General features: G+C 32.9%; 1 protein-coding gene across 11 annotated transcripts in view; it reads right to left on the bottom strand.

Moving 5' to 3' along the window:
• The window catches only part of PRKACB (protein kinase, cAMP-dependent, catalytic, beta), a 145,982-nt gene that overhangs the window by 55,214 nt on the left and 76,715 nt on the right, over positions 1-14,053 (bottom strand). For 3 of the 11 annotated variants that reach the window (XM_008571614.1, XM_008571616.1, XM_008571621.1), the window contains exon 1: positions 1,436-1,674. The exons of 3 other annotated variants lie outside the window; for them this stretch is intronic. In XM_008571614.1, coding sequence (XP_008569836.1) covers positions 1,436-1,445 — 10 coding nt within the window. In that variant the 5' untranslated portion in view covers positions 1,446-1,674. Of the gene's footprint in view, positions 1-840; positions 1,215-1,435; positions 1,675-13,021; positions 13,259-14,053 lie in introns of those variants that run through there. 5 more of the 11 variants (XM_008571611.1, XM_008571619.1, XM_008571615.1 and 2 more) reach the window with 5 other exon arrangements.

The raw sequence follows: 14,053 nt of genomic DNA, 5'->3' as shown, positions 1-14,053 counted from the left end.
TGCTAATGAATTATGCTCTAAGCAAATATTTCTCACTCTATCAACAGGATATCTATTTTTAGCTGCAGGTTTGGCTCAAAGTGAACAGCTTCTCTACCCCATGATAAACTGCAGTATATACCGTATATATTTTCTCAGAAAACATTTTTGGAAATGTTTTAGAAAAAATAAATCATATAATAACAAAAAGGAGACTAGTTATCACAAATGTACTCATTTTAATAAATTATTTCCCCCAAACAATTGTTTTTTAAAAATTTCAACAAAGCCTCCAAAACCAAAATGCATATATTTATTTCATCATTTAATCCCTATGTCTCAATGAATTGTAGCTAAAAGCAACCCATTAGTCAACAAAATTTTGGCAGCACATTATTTTCAAGATTAGTATTTTAAAAAATATAATCAAGAAGAAGCCATCAAAAATTACTTTTAAGATGACAAAGCTAATCAAAGGAAAGTTAAAATAATTACCTGCAGAATCAGACACTAAAAAAAATTCCTTTCTTATCATGGTGGGTATTCTACTCACTAATTTATAACACAATTAATAACAACAATGCCTAATGAATACAATAAATCAAGACACAAAGAAAATTAGAAACTGATTATTGGTATTGACTATTAACAGTGAGTGGTATTGTGTACAGTTCTTACTGGCTTTTAAAAGCAATTTACTATAATGCCTAATTGCAAAAGCATCAACACAAAATGTAATTCACAGTAACTCTGGCTTTATAACTGCCCCTTTAAAAAATATTTTTTCCTCTTATAGTTAAATATTTAAATATGTATAAATAAATATATATATATAGCTAGAGTCTCAGAAAGCATACTTACCACTCATGATGAAAATCAGCCTTTCCAAAACATATTGCTCAAAACAACAATCCAACAGCAAAGGGAGTTATGCTAATCTCTAGAGGTAGAAGAACCGATGGTGTAAACACGTACACTGGAACATGCAGCACACAGAAAATGGAAAGAGCTTTCTTTTGTTTTAAAAAGAAAAGCCCCTAGAAGCAAAGCATAACTGCCCAGCATGAGATACCACTAGTAAACATCAGATTAATGCCAAAGACGTATATAACTAGATTTAATTTATTTCAAGCTAGTTATCCTAGCCTCCTTCATATACCACTAGAACAACTCAAAATGGCAGGGAGAAAATATTCGAACCAGGATGTATAAGATGTTCTCAATTATATCAGCATGACTTGTTACCACGGCAACATTAGACCAGAATTATCGTTTCACTTGTAACCAAGGAGTAGCTTTTCTAAAGCTTTAATCAACCAGGACAAACAAAATACCTTTTTATTTTAGAGCCACATGATTTTAAAATTACCACACTTCTTCAATTTAAGCACTGATCTACCCTTTTTACATCTTTCAAAGATATTTTAAAAAATTGCTGTTTTCTTCAAATACTCACACAATCCCATGTTGAATCTGGCGAGGAACAAACAGCAGAATGACTGCACCCAAACGTCTTTCAGTTACACCAGCTCTTACTGCTAGCGGTGGACCTCACTGATATTAAAATGCTGTGTGCTGTTGCTAGTGACTATTGGTGATGAATCTTATTGTCCAGATCGCAGATAGCTTTCATTTTTCATGAGCCAGAAAGCTATACTGCAGCACAAATGTTAACCATTTAAACATTCTGTATTATGGAAGGGACAAAATATAATACTATATATATATATATATATGTATTTATAAAGGAGAATCAGGTAATAAATTATTTATAAACTTCCATTAAATTCATCATTACAAATGGCATCAGATGTCATCCATGTGGCATTCAAAAGAAATCAAAAAAGTTACTGACAATTATTTGTTGAACTGTAAAATTCCTCACGTTAAACAGGATTAAGATGACAAATTGTATAGCAAGGTGGGCAGACTAGATGGCGTAGTGAACAGGCTGTTCTGATTCCCAGAGACCCAAAATTTGTAACAAAATGGTACAAAGAATCTATAGAATGGTGCCTTGTTCAGTAGAAACTTAGCAAATGAATGTGACATTTAAAAAGCTGACAGGTGAGGCAGGACTTCCGGTGATGGGGTAGTGAGTAAATCAGGAAATCTCCCCAAGAAACAACTATGAAGCTGAACAAAATTGTCTAAAACAATGATTTCATGACTTTGGAAATCAAGCAATCAAACAAAAAATTGAGAAGCTTTTTTTTTCATGAAAAATTGCTGAACTTTGCATAAGAACAGTAGGAGTCTGTGATGTTCTAGCCTGGGGATGCTCCTATTCCTTCACAGCTTAGTCATTACATTACTTTTACCAGGGTAGGGCTGGTCATGAAAACTAGAAACTTCACTGCCAGAGGGGGCTGATTTGATTTGGAGTGAAGACTGTCAAACCCTACATTAGTGATAGTCAATAAAAAAAGCAAACTGTAAGAAACTGATGGGGAAAGTGCTCAGCTCTACTAATTTAAGGTTGTGGTCCTGATAGGGGTGAGCAGCAGACTGGTGGTATAGCAAGAAATTTAGTGGGGAAAATAGAAATGAGAGAAGCAGAGAGGGGCCAGGTAAGTTCTCCACATATCCCTGGCTGACTAGGAGGATTATGACACGCACAAGGGAGAACCAAGAAGACCCTGTGGAATGTTAAAGCTGGTACAGACTTGAAAACTGCCTGAACTGCTCCCCAATCCACACACAGTTTCATCAACACAGTTTGGCTCACAGTGCTTGAGCAATCCTCTGATGAATTACTGAATAACAACTGAGCTTTGAAGACCCAGGGCAATCCCTAGGAAGCCAGGTTAAAAAATAAAAGTTATAATAAGAAAAAAAATGAGCAGGGATATCAGCAGCCACACATTAAGGGAGATACAGATTCTATAGATTAAGACCAAGGAAGTTATTAAAATAAAACAAAACCTAAACAAAGCCAACCCTCAGGGGGAAAAAAAATCAGAATCCAGAGCTACTACAAATATACTATTTTTTAAAAGTCCATTTTTGACAAAAACTTGTGTGATTCATAATGAGGATAAAAAAGCAGTCAATAGAAAATTTCCCTGGATAGGCCCTGATGTAGGATTTAGCAGACAAAGACTTTTAAACAGCTATTATAAACATGTTAAAAGAATTATAAGGAAACAATGTTTAAAGAATTGAAGGAAAATATGATGACAATAATACATCAAATAGAGAATTTCAATACAGAAAGAGAAACTATTTAAAAAATAAAAAGTATAGACTTGAAAAGTACAATAACTAAAATTTAAAAACTCACTATAGGCCCAGTAGCAGATTTGAGGAGGCAAAAGATCTAATCAGTGAATTTGAAGATAGATGAATAGAAATCATCCAGTCTGAAAAACACGGAGAAAAAAGATAGGAGAAAAATAAATGGAGCCTCAGAAACTTGTGGGATATCAAGGGTCCAATATTCAACTAATGGGAAATAGGAGGAGAGAGACAAAGGGTGAACAAAAAATATTTAAAGAAATAATGGCTAAAAATGTCCCAATTTGACGGAAAACGTTAACTTACAGATCCAAGAAGCTCGACACTGCCAGGTAGGAAAACACAAAAAGATCCTCACCTAGACATACCATATTCAAGTTGTTGAAAGATAAAGACAAAGTGAAAATCTTGTAAGAAGTGAGAAAAATGTACAGGGTAATTATGTACAAGGAAAAAGCAATAAGATTATTGAAGACTTCTCCTTAAAAATAAGAGAGGCCAGAAGGCAGTGGAATGCACATTCAAAGTGCTAAAAGAAAAAAGAAACAAACCCGTCTACCAACAATTCCTATCCAGGAAAACTATCCTCCAAAAACAAAGGTGAAAGAAAACATTCCCAGAAAAACAAAAACTGAGGATATCTGTGGCAAGCAGAAATATCTAATGAAGTTCTTCAAGCTGAAAGAAAATGACACTGGACAATAATGCAAATTGATAGGAAGAAATGAAAGGTACTAGAAATGGTAAATACATAAGTAGAAGTACATATTTTTCTGCTTTCTTCTATTAATTTCTTTAAAAGACTTAAAATTGTATGAAGCAATAATTATAACACTATATTGATGGGTTTATAAAATATATGGAAGTAATATATGTGAAAATAATAACAAATTTGGAGAAAAAATTGAGTTATACCAGATCAAAGTAGTTCTATTTTACTAGAATTAAGTCTGTACTATCCTGAAGTAGATTGTGATAAGATAAAATGTATATTATACCCCCTAAAGCAACTACTAAAAAATATCTTTTAAAATTTAGTTAAAAAATCAACAGAGTTATTAAAATGGCACACACTATATATATATATATATATATATATCTGTTTAATACAAAAGAAGGTAGTAAAAAAGGGAAAGATAACAATAACAACAAAAACTATAAGAAATACAGAAAACAAACAGCAAAATGGAAGATGTAAATCCAACTATACCAATAATTACCTTAAACGTGAATAGAAGAAACAGTGATCAAAAGGTAGAAATTATCAGACTGGATAAAAAAGTAAGGTCTAACTATATGATATCTATAAGAGACACACTTTAGATTCAAAGATATAAATAGGCTTTAAAGTAAAGGAGGGAAAAAGATGTACCAGGCAAACAGTAACCATAAGACAGCTGAAGTATCTATATCAATATCAGACAATATAGAATTTAAGTCAAGAAATATTACTAGAGACAAAAAGGACATTTCATAAGAATAAAAGGGGCAATACATGTGGGAAATTTAACAATTACAAACGCATATACATTGAACAGAGAAGCCCCCACAATACTAAAACAAAAACTGAGAGAACTGAAAGGAGAAATAAGTAATTTAATAATTATAGTTGGAGATTTCAATACTCCTTTCTTAATAATTGATGGGACAACTAGACAGAAAGTCAAAAAGAATACAGAAAACTGAAATAACATCATCAAAAAACTTAACATTTACAAAATACAGCACTTAACATCAGCAGAATACACACTCTTTTCAAGCACACATAGAAATTCTCCATATTAGTCATATGCCAGGCAATCTAACAAGTGTCAATTAATTAGAAAAAATTGCTAAACCTTTCAAAATATGTCCTCTGAACACAGCAGAAGTAAACTAGAAATCAACAACAGAGAAAAATTTTGGAAATCCCCAAGTATTTGAATATTAAATCACAAAGAAATCCCAAAAGATATTAGAAAATACTTTGAACTGAATGAAAAAAATTTACAACATATCAACATTTATGGGGGTAGAAAAAGCAGAGCTTAGCAGAAAGTTCACAGCTTTAACTAATTAGATTAGAAAAACAGAAAGGTTCCAAATCAATAATTCAAGCTTCCACCTTAAGAAACTCAAAAAAGAAGAGTAAATCAAACTAGAAACAAAAGAAGAAAAATGAGAGTGAGGTTCAATAAAATAGAAAAAAAAAAAGAAAAAAATGAATAAGTCAAAAATCTTACTGATAAAACTTTAGCTAGACTAATCAAAAATTAAAAACAAAACAAGAGAAGACACTAATTACCAAAATCAAGAATGAAAAGACAATATCACCACTCTTGCTAGAGAAATTATAAGAAAATACTATAAACAGCTTTATGATAATCATATGATAATGGACAAGTTGTTAGAAAGAAACAAAGATGAAATGGACAAGTTGTTAGAAAGAAACAAAGTACCAAAACTAACTCAAGAAGAAATAGAAAATTTGAATAAGCCTATAACAAATAAAAATATTAAATTAGTAATTAAAAGTTCCCCCCCAGATGGCTTCACTGAGGAATTCTATGAAACATTCAAAGATAATACCAATGCTATACAAACTCTTTCATAATTCAAAGGAGGGAACACTTTCCAATTCATTCTATCAGGCACGATGCCAAAGATAGACGAAGATCAAAATAAAACTACAGACCAGTATCCATTACAAACATTGATGCAAAAATCTTCATCAAAATTCTAGCACACATAATGCATCAGTAGGTAAACAGGATTTACATCATGACTATGTAGGATTTATCCCAGGAAGGCCACATTAGTTCAACACTGAAAATTGGTTAATGGCATACACCATATTAACAGAATAAAGAACAAAATCACACAATCACTTCAATATATGCAGAAGAAGCATTCAACAAAATCTAGCAGCCATGATAAAACTTCTTTTTTTTTTTTTCCTTTTTGTCTTTTTTACTGACTGGTAACAGGATCGCAACCCTCGGTGTCGCGCCCGCACCACGCTCAGCCAGTGAGCGGGCACCGGTCTCCACATGGGATCCGAACCCTCGGTGGGAGTGCCACCGCGCTCCCAAGCCGCGCACTCTCCAGTGCGCCACCGGGCCGGCCTTTTTTTTTTTTTTTATGATAAAACTTCTCAACAACTAGGACTAACAGGGAACTTCCTCAAACTGATAAAGGGCATGTAGTGGGGAAAAAACCCTATAGCTTACATCATATTTAATGGAGAAGGATTGAACACTTTGTCCTCAAGACTGGGCATAAGGCACTCACTACTTCTATCCAACTTTGTCCTGAAGGTTCTAGGCAGTGCAATAAGGCAAGAAAAAAGAAATTAAAGGCACACAGATTGATAAAGAAGACATAAAACTGTCTTTATTTGCAGATGACATGATTCTATATGTAGAAAATTCTAAGGAATCTATGAAGAAAGTACTAGAGCTAAAAAATGCATTAAGCAACATCATGGGACATAAGGTCAATATACAAAAACCAATAACATTTTTAGAAACTAACAACAAACAATCTAAAAGTGAAATTAAGAAACAGCTCCATTCACAATACTATCACAGAAATTAAACACTTAGAAATAAGTTTAACAAGAGTTTTACACTAATTAAAGAACATCTAAGTAAATGGAGAGACATTTCATGTTGATGGATTACAAGACTCAAAATTGTTAAAATGGCAATTCTCCACAAATTAATCCATAGATTGCACATAATCTCTATGAAAATCCCTGCTGGGGATTTTCTTTAAAAATGGACAAGCTGATCCTAAAATTTATATGGAAATGCAAAGGACCCAGAATAGCCAAAACACTTTTGACAAAAGAACAAAGTTGGAGGACTTACGTACTTGATTTCAAATCTTACTTTAAAGTTACGATAATTAAGACAGTGTGGTATTGGCATAAGGATAGACACATGGTACACTGGGAAAGAATTGAGAATTCAGAAATGAACTCTTACATTTATGGTTGATTGATTTTTGACAAAGGTGCCAAAACAATTCAATGGGGAAAGGAAAGTGTTTTCAACAAATGGTGCAGTTAAGATTGGATATCTATATTTAAAACACACACACACAAACACACACACACACACAAACATTGATCTACACCTCACACCACAGACAAAAAATGGATTTTTCAGAAGAAATCACAGACTGATAATCTTCATTACCTTGAGTTAGAGAAAGAAGATCTGGCATCAAAAGTACAATTAATAAAGGAAACAAATGATAAACTGGACTTCACTAAAATTACGAACTTTTGCTCTTCAAAGACATCATTTAAAAAAAATAACAAGAGCCACAGAATAGGAGGAAACATTTGCAAATTATATATCTGGTAAAGAACTTGTGTTCAGAACAAACTAAGAATTCTTGAAACTTAGTAATTTGAGATTTGAAAATTGACAAACAATTCAATTTTGAAAGTGGGCAAAAGATTTGAAAATTCCTTTCCTCAAAGCACATACACGAATGGCTTATAAGAATATGAAAATATGCTCAGTATCATCAGTTATTAGGAAAATAAACTGAAACCACTATAGTGAAATACCAATTTACATTCACAGCATGATTAAAATAAAAAGACTGATGGTACCAAGTACTGATGAGCATGTGAAGAAACCAGAACCCTCTTACATTACTGGTAGGAATGTAAAATGGCATAGCCACATTGGAAACAATTTGGCAGTTTCTTAAAAAGGTAAACATAAGCTAACCATATGACCCAGCCATTCTACTCCTAGATATCTACCCAATAGAAATGAAAACATACGTTCACACAGACTTGCTTTCAAATATTTATAGCAACATTATCCAAATAGCCCAAAACTGCAAACAATTCTCATGTTCATCAGTTGCAGAATGGATAAACACAATGTGCTATACTTACACAATACAGTATAATACAGCAATAAAAAGCAACCAACTATTGACATGTTCTAGAACATAGATGAACTCAAAAATATCATTCAAAGTGAAAGAAGCCAGAAACAATAAATTATGTATTATATAATTCCACTTATATAAAATGCCCAGAAAAGGAAATCCATAGAGACAGAAAGCAGATCAGTGTTTATATGAGGTAGAGGTGAGAGTGGGAATTGGCTGTATATGGGTACAAAGGAACTGTTTTGAGTGATGGAAATGTTCTAAAACTATAAACTCTGGTGATGGCTGCATAACTCTATACATTTACTAGTTAATATTGAATTGTACACTTACAATGAGTGAGTTTTGTGGTATGTAAGTTATAACTCAATTTTTTAAAGTTTCCAAGTGCTTCTCTACCTAGGAAGAGATAGTCTTCTTGAAGCAGATCTTCTTTGCTGTGGAAACCATCACTTCAGTGGACAATTTCTTGTGTAAATGTAAGGCCAATAGGCTTTCATTACCTTGGGGGAATGATCAAACGAAACCCTTTGGGCCTTGGTAAAGGTTGCTTCTTCTCAATACTCTTTGGTAAACAGAGCTAATTGAGGGGAAGAAGATAAATAGAGCTGCATAAAAAAATAAAACAGGAATTCTGAAAAGAAGGGATAAAAATCTAGACCCCATCCTTTACTAGAACCTCTTTCATGAATTTTCTTGATAGATCTGTGGCCCATGAGTAGGAAGGCACACTAAAGAGGCTTTATCAAAGAGGAAAGGAGAATCTGGGTTGGTCGTTTAGGCTCAACATTACAAATACTGTAAGGCCAAATCCAAGTGCCTATAGAGACTAGGCAGGTCAAACAATAGAAGTAGTGATGGCTAAAGCAAATCACACAGTATAAATCCTGATTAAAGAGGTTAGTTATTCAGCACTCCCCATTTTTTCTCATGTGAGAATAAGATACTACTAAAACCAGTTTTTCTATTGGTTCAAAAATATGAAAGCCCAAATATTTATATGAATCTCTTGATTTAGAAATCATGGTATTTATATATAAAATAATGGTATCGAATTTCGTTACATTAAAAATACCATGAGGGGCCGGCCCGGTGGCGCACTGGAGAGTGCGCCGCTTGGGAGTGTGGTGGCGCTCCCGCCGAGGGTTCGGATCCCATGTGGAGACCGGTGCCTGCTCACTGGCTGAGCGCGGTGCGGGCGCAACACCGAGGGTTGCGATCCTGTTACCGGTCAGTAAAAAAAAAAGACAAAAAGGAAAAACAAAAAACAAACAAACAAAAATACCATGAGGACTAAGGAAAACATATCTGTGAGCTTCATTTGGGTCACAGACCACTAGTTTGCTATCCTGGACTAGATGTTCAAGAAAAGAAGGCTAATTCTGGTACAGGGTCGGGGTGGACTGAAAGCACATTCTCATAAATCCAATCTGGCAAGAAAGCCAGAGTAAGCATATGAGTATAAATTAAGGAAACAAAACCTTGTGATATAATCCTTGAATGAGCATAATATTGGAAAGAGTGGATCACCCTCTCATTAGAAACCACTGAGTTCTCTGGCAAGAATTAGTGGCATCATGTCAACAAGAACAAGGATACATCAAATTTGTTTTAAACCATGCAAACATATAACAGTAGCAAGTGAACAGTAGCAGGTGAAAATGAGATCACTAGCTTATATAGTAATCAAAATACCCATCTCTTTCTTCATCTAGCTTTTGGAAAGAAGATTACTCTCTCTGGAATGAGTAAACTCCCAGGAGTTTAGCAATACTTGAAATGGGCTGAAAGAAGACGTCAAGAAAAGAGCTACTTGGAAGTCCCACTAATTTGAGGAGATGGGTGTATCAGTGATTAATCTGAATATTTAAAAGATGACACTTTATTTGTATCACAAGTGGGCCATACTTGTTAAATAACAATAATCAAATCCAAGAGCTAAAAGCAGATAGAGAAATAGCCTGTCAGTTCATGGGAAAGGAGGACAGGTAAAATGTTTAATGGCATTGTCCTATTCACTCCTTAAAATGCTGCAGCTAGACGTTCATTAAGTGTATATAAAGCAAAACATTTATTTATTTATTTATTTATTTATTTATTTATTTATTTATTTATTTATTTATTTATTTATTTTGTCCTTTTTGAGACCGGCTGCACCGTGCTCAGCCAGTGAGCGCTGTGAGCGCATCGGTCATCCCTATATAGGATCCGAAACCGCGGCGGGAGCGCTACTGCGCTCCCAGCGCCGCACTCTCCCGAGTGCGCCACAGGCTTGGCCCTAAAGCGAAACATTTAAAACATGCAAAACTTCAACCAAGTTCAGCATTGTATAACTCAACACACCATTTATGATCAAAGAAAAACTAACCATAACATATTTGCTAGAAAGAGAACTCAATGAATGTCAATACTCTCATTCATTCTGAATCAGAACAAAAAGCAGAACCCCCCCGTGCTTTTCCTTTCTGTACTTCATGTACTTATATGTGCATGGAATTAGCTGTTACATATTTATGTTGTAAAACAGGAGTTCTTGTCACTTAATTTAATAGTAAAAAGTGAAACACCTGGAAACCACTACATGGTCTTTGTTCTGTATTTCTTCCTACATATAATGTCATTGAAGAAGAAAGAAGCCTGGATTTTACAAAGACTGTTACATCTGCCTAAATCGATAATCAATCTTTACTCAATAGTTCATGAACTGAATTTTTTACAAATTTGAATTTAAAAAAATATGAATGTAGTTTTTGTGTTTAGTTGATTTCTTAAAATAGCACTTCTGGAACAAGCACATTCAGTGTTATCATCAGGAGATATTACATTCCTTTTTCTTGTCAAACAAGTCATACAAGTAAACTGCTTTTAGTAGCTTTGAAGAATATGATTTGTTTAAAAACTTCACATAGCCAAAACTCCTTCCTTAACTCACTGTACGTAAGAATTTGTGTTTTCACCACAAAAATAAACCTTGGAATTTTGAAATAATAGAACTCCTGTTTCTGTTGTAGCAGTGTTTTCTCCTCCATATCAACACATTCCATAACAGAAAACTAGAGCTACACACTTACCATACTCATCCTTACATATAAAGTTATTGTGCCTATTATGATATTTTTGGAATATGAAAAGGAGAAAAGAGTGGAGGAATACTTAATAAACATTCAGTTACTCTTTATGTATTTCTTCCTTCATGCCATTATTCAGAAGGCTACAAGATTTGCTCCTAATTTTACTTGTGTACAATGATCCTATTTGTTTTATTTTTTTACTTCACAATAAAGAAAAATGCTAACAACAGTTTATCAGTCGATTTTTCCAAAAGAAATCATGGCTCATGATATTATTCACATTGTTAGATTTCAAAATGTGTTTCAGAAAACATCACAAGTCCCATACATTTAAAAAATAGTGAGAGTCTAGTTCAAATATAATTTTTAATTTACTAGGAGCCTATGACATTCATTTGTTTGAGATACATTTACTAAACACCCACTGTATGAGGAATAGGTATTAGTGAAACAAAAATTAATTCAATTCTGTCTTCAATCTTCATTTACCTTGAAATTAAAAGATCTTTGAAATGCATTTTGGAAAAAATGATTTCCAAAAGGGTTTAAGAGACTGCAATTTAATGGAATAGGGTAAGCAGAATGAATAACAAGCTTCTGTTACATGGTAAAATTTAATAATATACCATTATTTCAATATACAACAGTTCATTAACTTGAAATATATGAGATTCCTCATCTGTCAACTTTCTGTTGAGCGAAAAAAAATTCACACAAATATATTTTCTTCGTCACTTTCTCCCTAAAATAGCTTGAAGAAGGTAAGAAGAAATATCCTGGTATTACAAAAAATAATTTTTATTATAAAAAATAATTCAAATAAGCTTCTATAGAACTATCAAGTTGCTTTATCAACCAAGGAGTAAATTATGTAAACCATTTTTTTTTTAACTGAGTTTTCTTCCTTAACTAATACGGAATACATAAACAGAAAGAGGCAAGCCCTAGTGCTATTTGATGATCAAACACACACACCAAAAAGGGCAAGAGTGCCAAGGGTAATTCTATTGTTTCTTTAATCAGAGTGACAAAGGTATTTTCCAGAGGGTCCAAGGTGAGATGTGGAATGAAGGCACTGGTATTGTTTATATGTGAAATTTACCTTTCAAAGTGCATGTCACCAAAAATGGTTCCATACCACAATCTTAGCAAAGCAGTAAGTCCAGATATTTTAACATGCCTGGAAAGAATGTGATGTATGCATAAACAACTTTTTCCCCCTTTAGTCATATTTATAAATAACATAAAATACAATTATGAAAGCTTTTGATATCCATAATGTTATAAATGTAAGATTTTACATAGAATAATCATATTCTTCTTTTACTTTAGAAAATCTTGCTTGTAAAACTGAAATAATCTTCACAAATGCATTTAAAAATAAAAGATGGCAAATATAACAGAAGTTCAATTATAAATGCAAGAGTCTTCTTGCCCCTTTCAAAGTTTAAAGCTTATAAATACAAGAAGTTTAAAAAAGTAAACAGTTCATTGTTTATAAAATTTAGGTATTTCAGTTTTATATAAAAACAAAAAAGTAACACACACTAGAAATGATGTAAGAAATTCTACAGAAATTTTTCTCACTGATATTCAACTTAAATAGTTGTATATAACAAAAAACAATGATAAAAACTACATGATTCAGCTCAACTTATAATCAAGTTTTTATGGAATCCTTTCAACTTCATCTTGCAAAATGTCTTTGTGCAAATCATAAAAAGACAAACAAAACATGGTCTTCATGTTTGATTCTAAAACTCCAATTAGTATTTTAGCTGCTAGTTATAACGTATTATTAAAAAAAAACAACCAAACAAACAAAAAAAACTTACTTGATCTGTCCCATAAGGCAGTATGTTCAGAGAAATGAAGGCTGTCATTTTCCAGAGCTGTTTTCTGATCATGTGTAGTACCTTTAGAGTGTCTATGAAATAATCGGCTAGCAAAACCTTCCAATTTCTGAAGAGCAGTAGTTGTACCTGTATACTGGTTACAGGGTAGTTCTCTATAAGCTGCCATTCATGTGCATTTGCGCTTTACTTACAGTAACTGAAAATATTTCCAGAAGGAGCTCAACAACTTCTTACACAGAAGCTAAGAGCGATGCATGTGTCAAACTTCCTGTTTGCAGGGTATTCAAACCACTACTGCTATTCTGTTTCCTGTTAATATAAAACAGCACACTACTGAGCTTTTCTTAGCAAAACTCTTTTCATCTTAACTAAAGATGGAGATTTTAAACACTTGCAATATCTGCCTAAAAGGAGCTATGTTTAAGTGTTTTAATACTAATATGCAAGTTAATGAGAGCATTAAATATAAAGCTTTATTTATGCAGTAGGCTGAAAAAAAAAAAAAAAAAAAAAAAAAAAGAAAAGAAAAGAAAAGAAAAACTAGTTAAACATGTATTACAACCCTATGCAAACAACTGATGGCCACATCACCCTCCCCATATAATGTGTTAAAAAGACAGGTTGTATTTTTCCCAGGAAATCTGCTAGTATACTGATTTTATGAATCATTATAAGCAGTTAACTCTTCATCAAAAACTGGCATGAAATGGATATGACAAAACTCTTAGAAAACAAATTTATAACACATGTTATAACTAAGAAAAAAATCTAAACTAGAACTTAAAAAAGAATTGAATGTTGCTAACTCATTGACTTATGTCTAATACATACAGGAACTACAGAAACTCAATATGTCAGCATTGCTTATCAAACTTATAATCTGCTGACATATGTCTGACTACCAGCAGTATATTTTAAAACATTCTAAAATTTGAAAAAGAACAAAATATAAGATTTTAAATTATATAAAACTACCCATAGCAAAAAATTTCAACTGAGAAAAGAAAAATT

Source organism: Galeopterus variegatus, unplaced genomic scaffold, assembly GCF_000696425.1.
Source record: "Galeopterus variegatus unplaced genomic scaffold, G_variegatus-3.0.2 Scaffold707, whole genome shotgun sequence".
NCBI lineage: Eukaryota > Metazoa > Chordata > Mammalia > Dermoptera > Cynocephalidae > Galeopterus > Galeopterus variegatus.
Note: the sequence above shows the minus strand (reverse complement) of the source record. Positions and strands in the feature narration are given on the sequence as shown.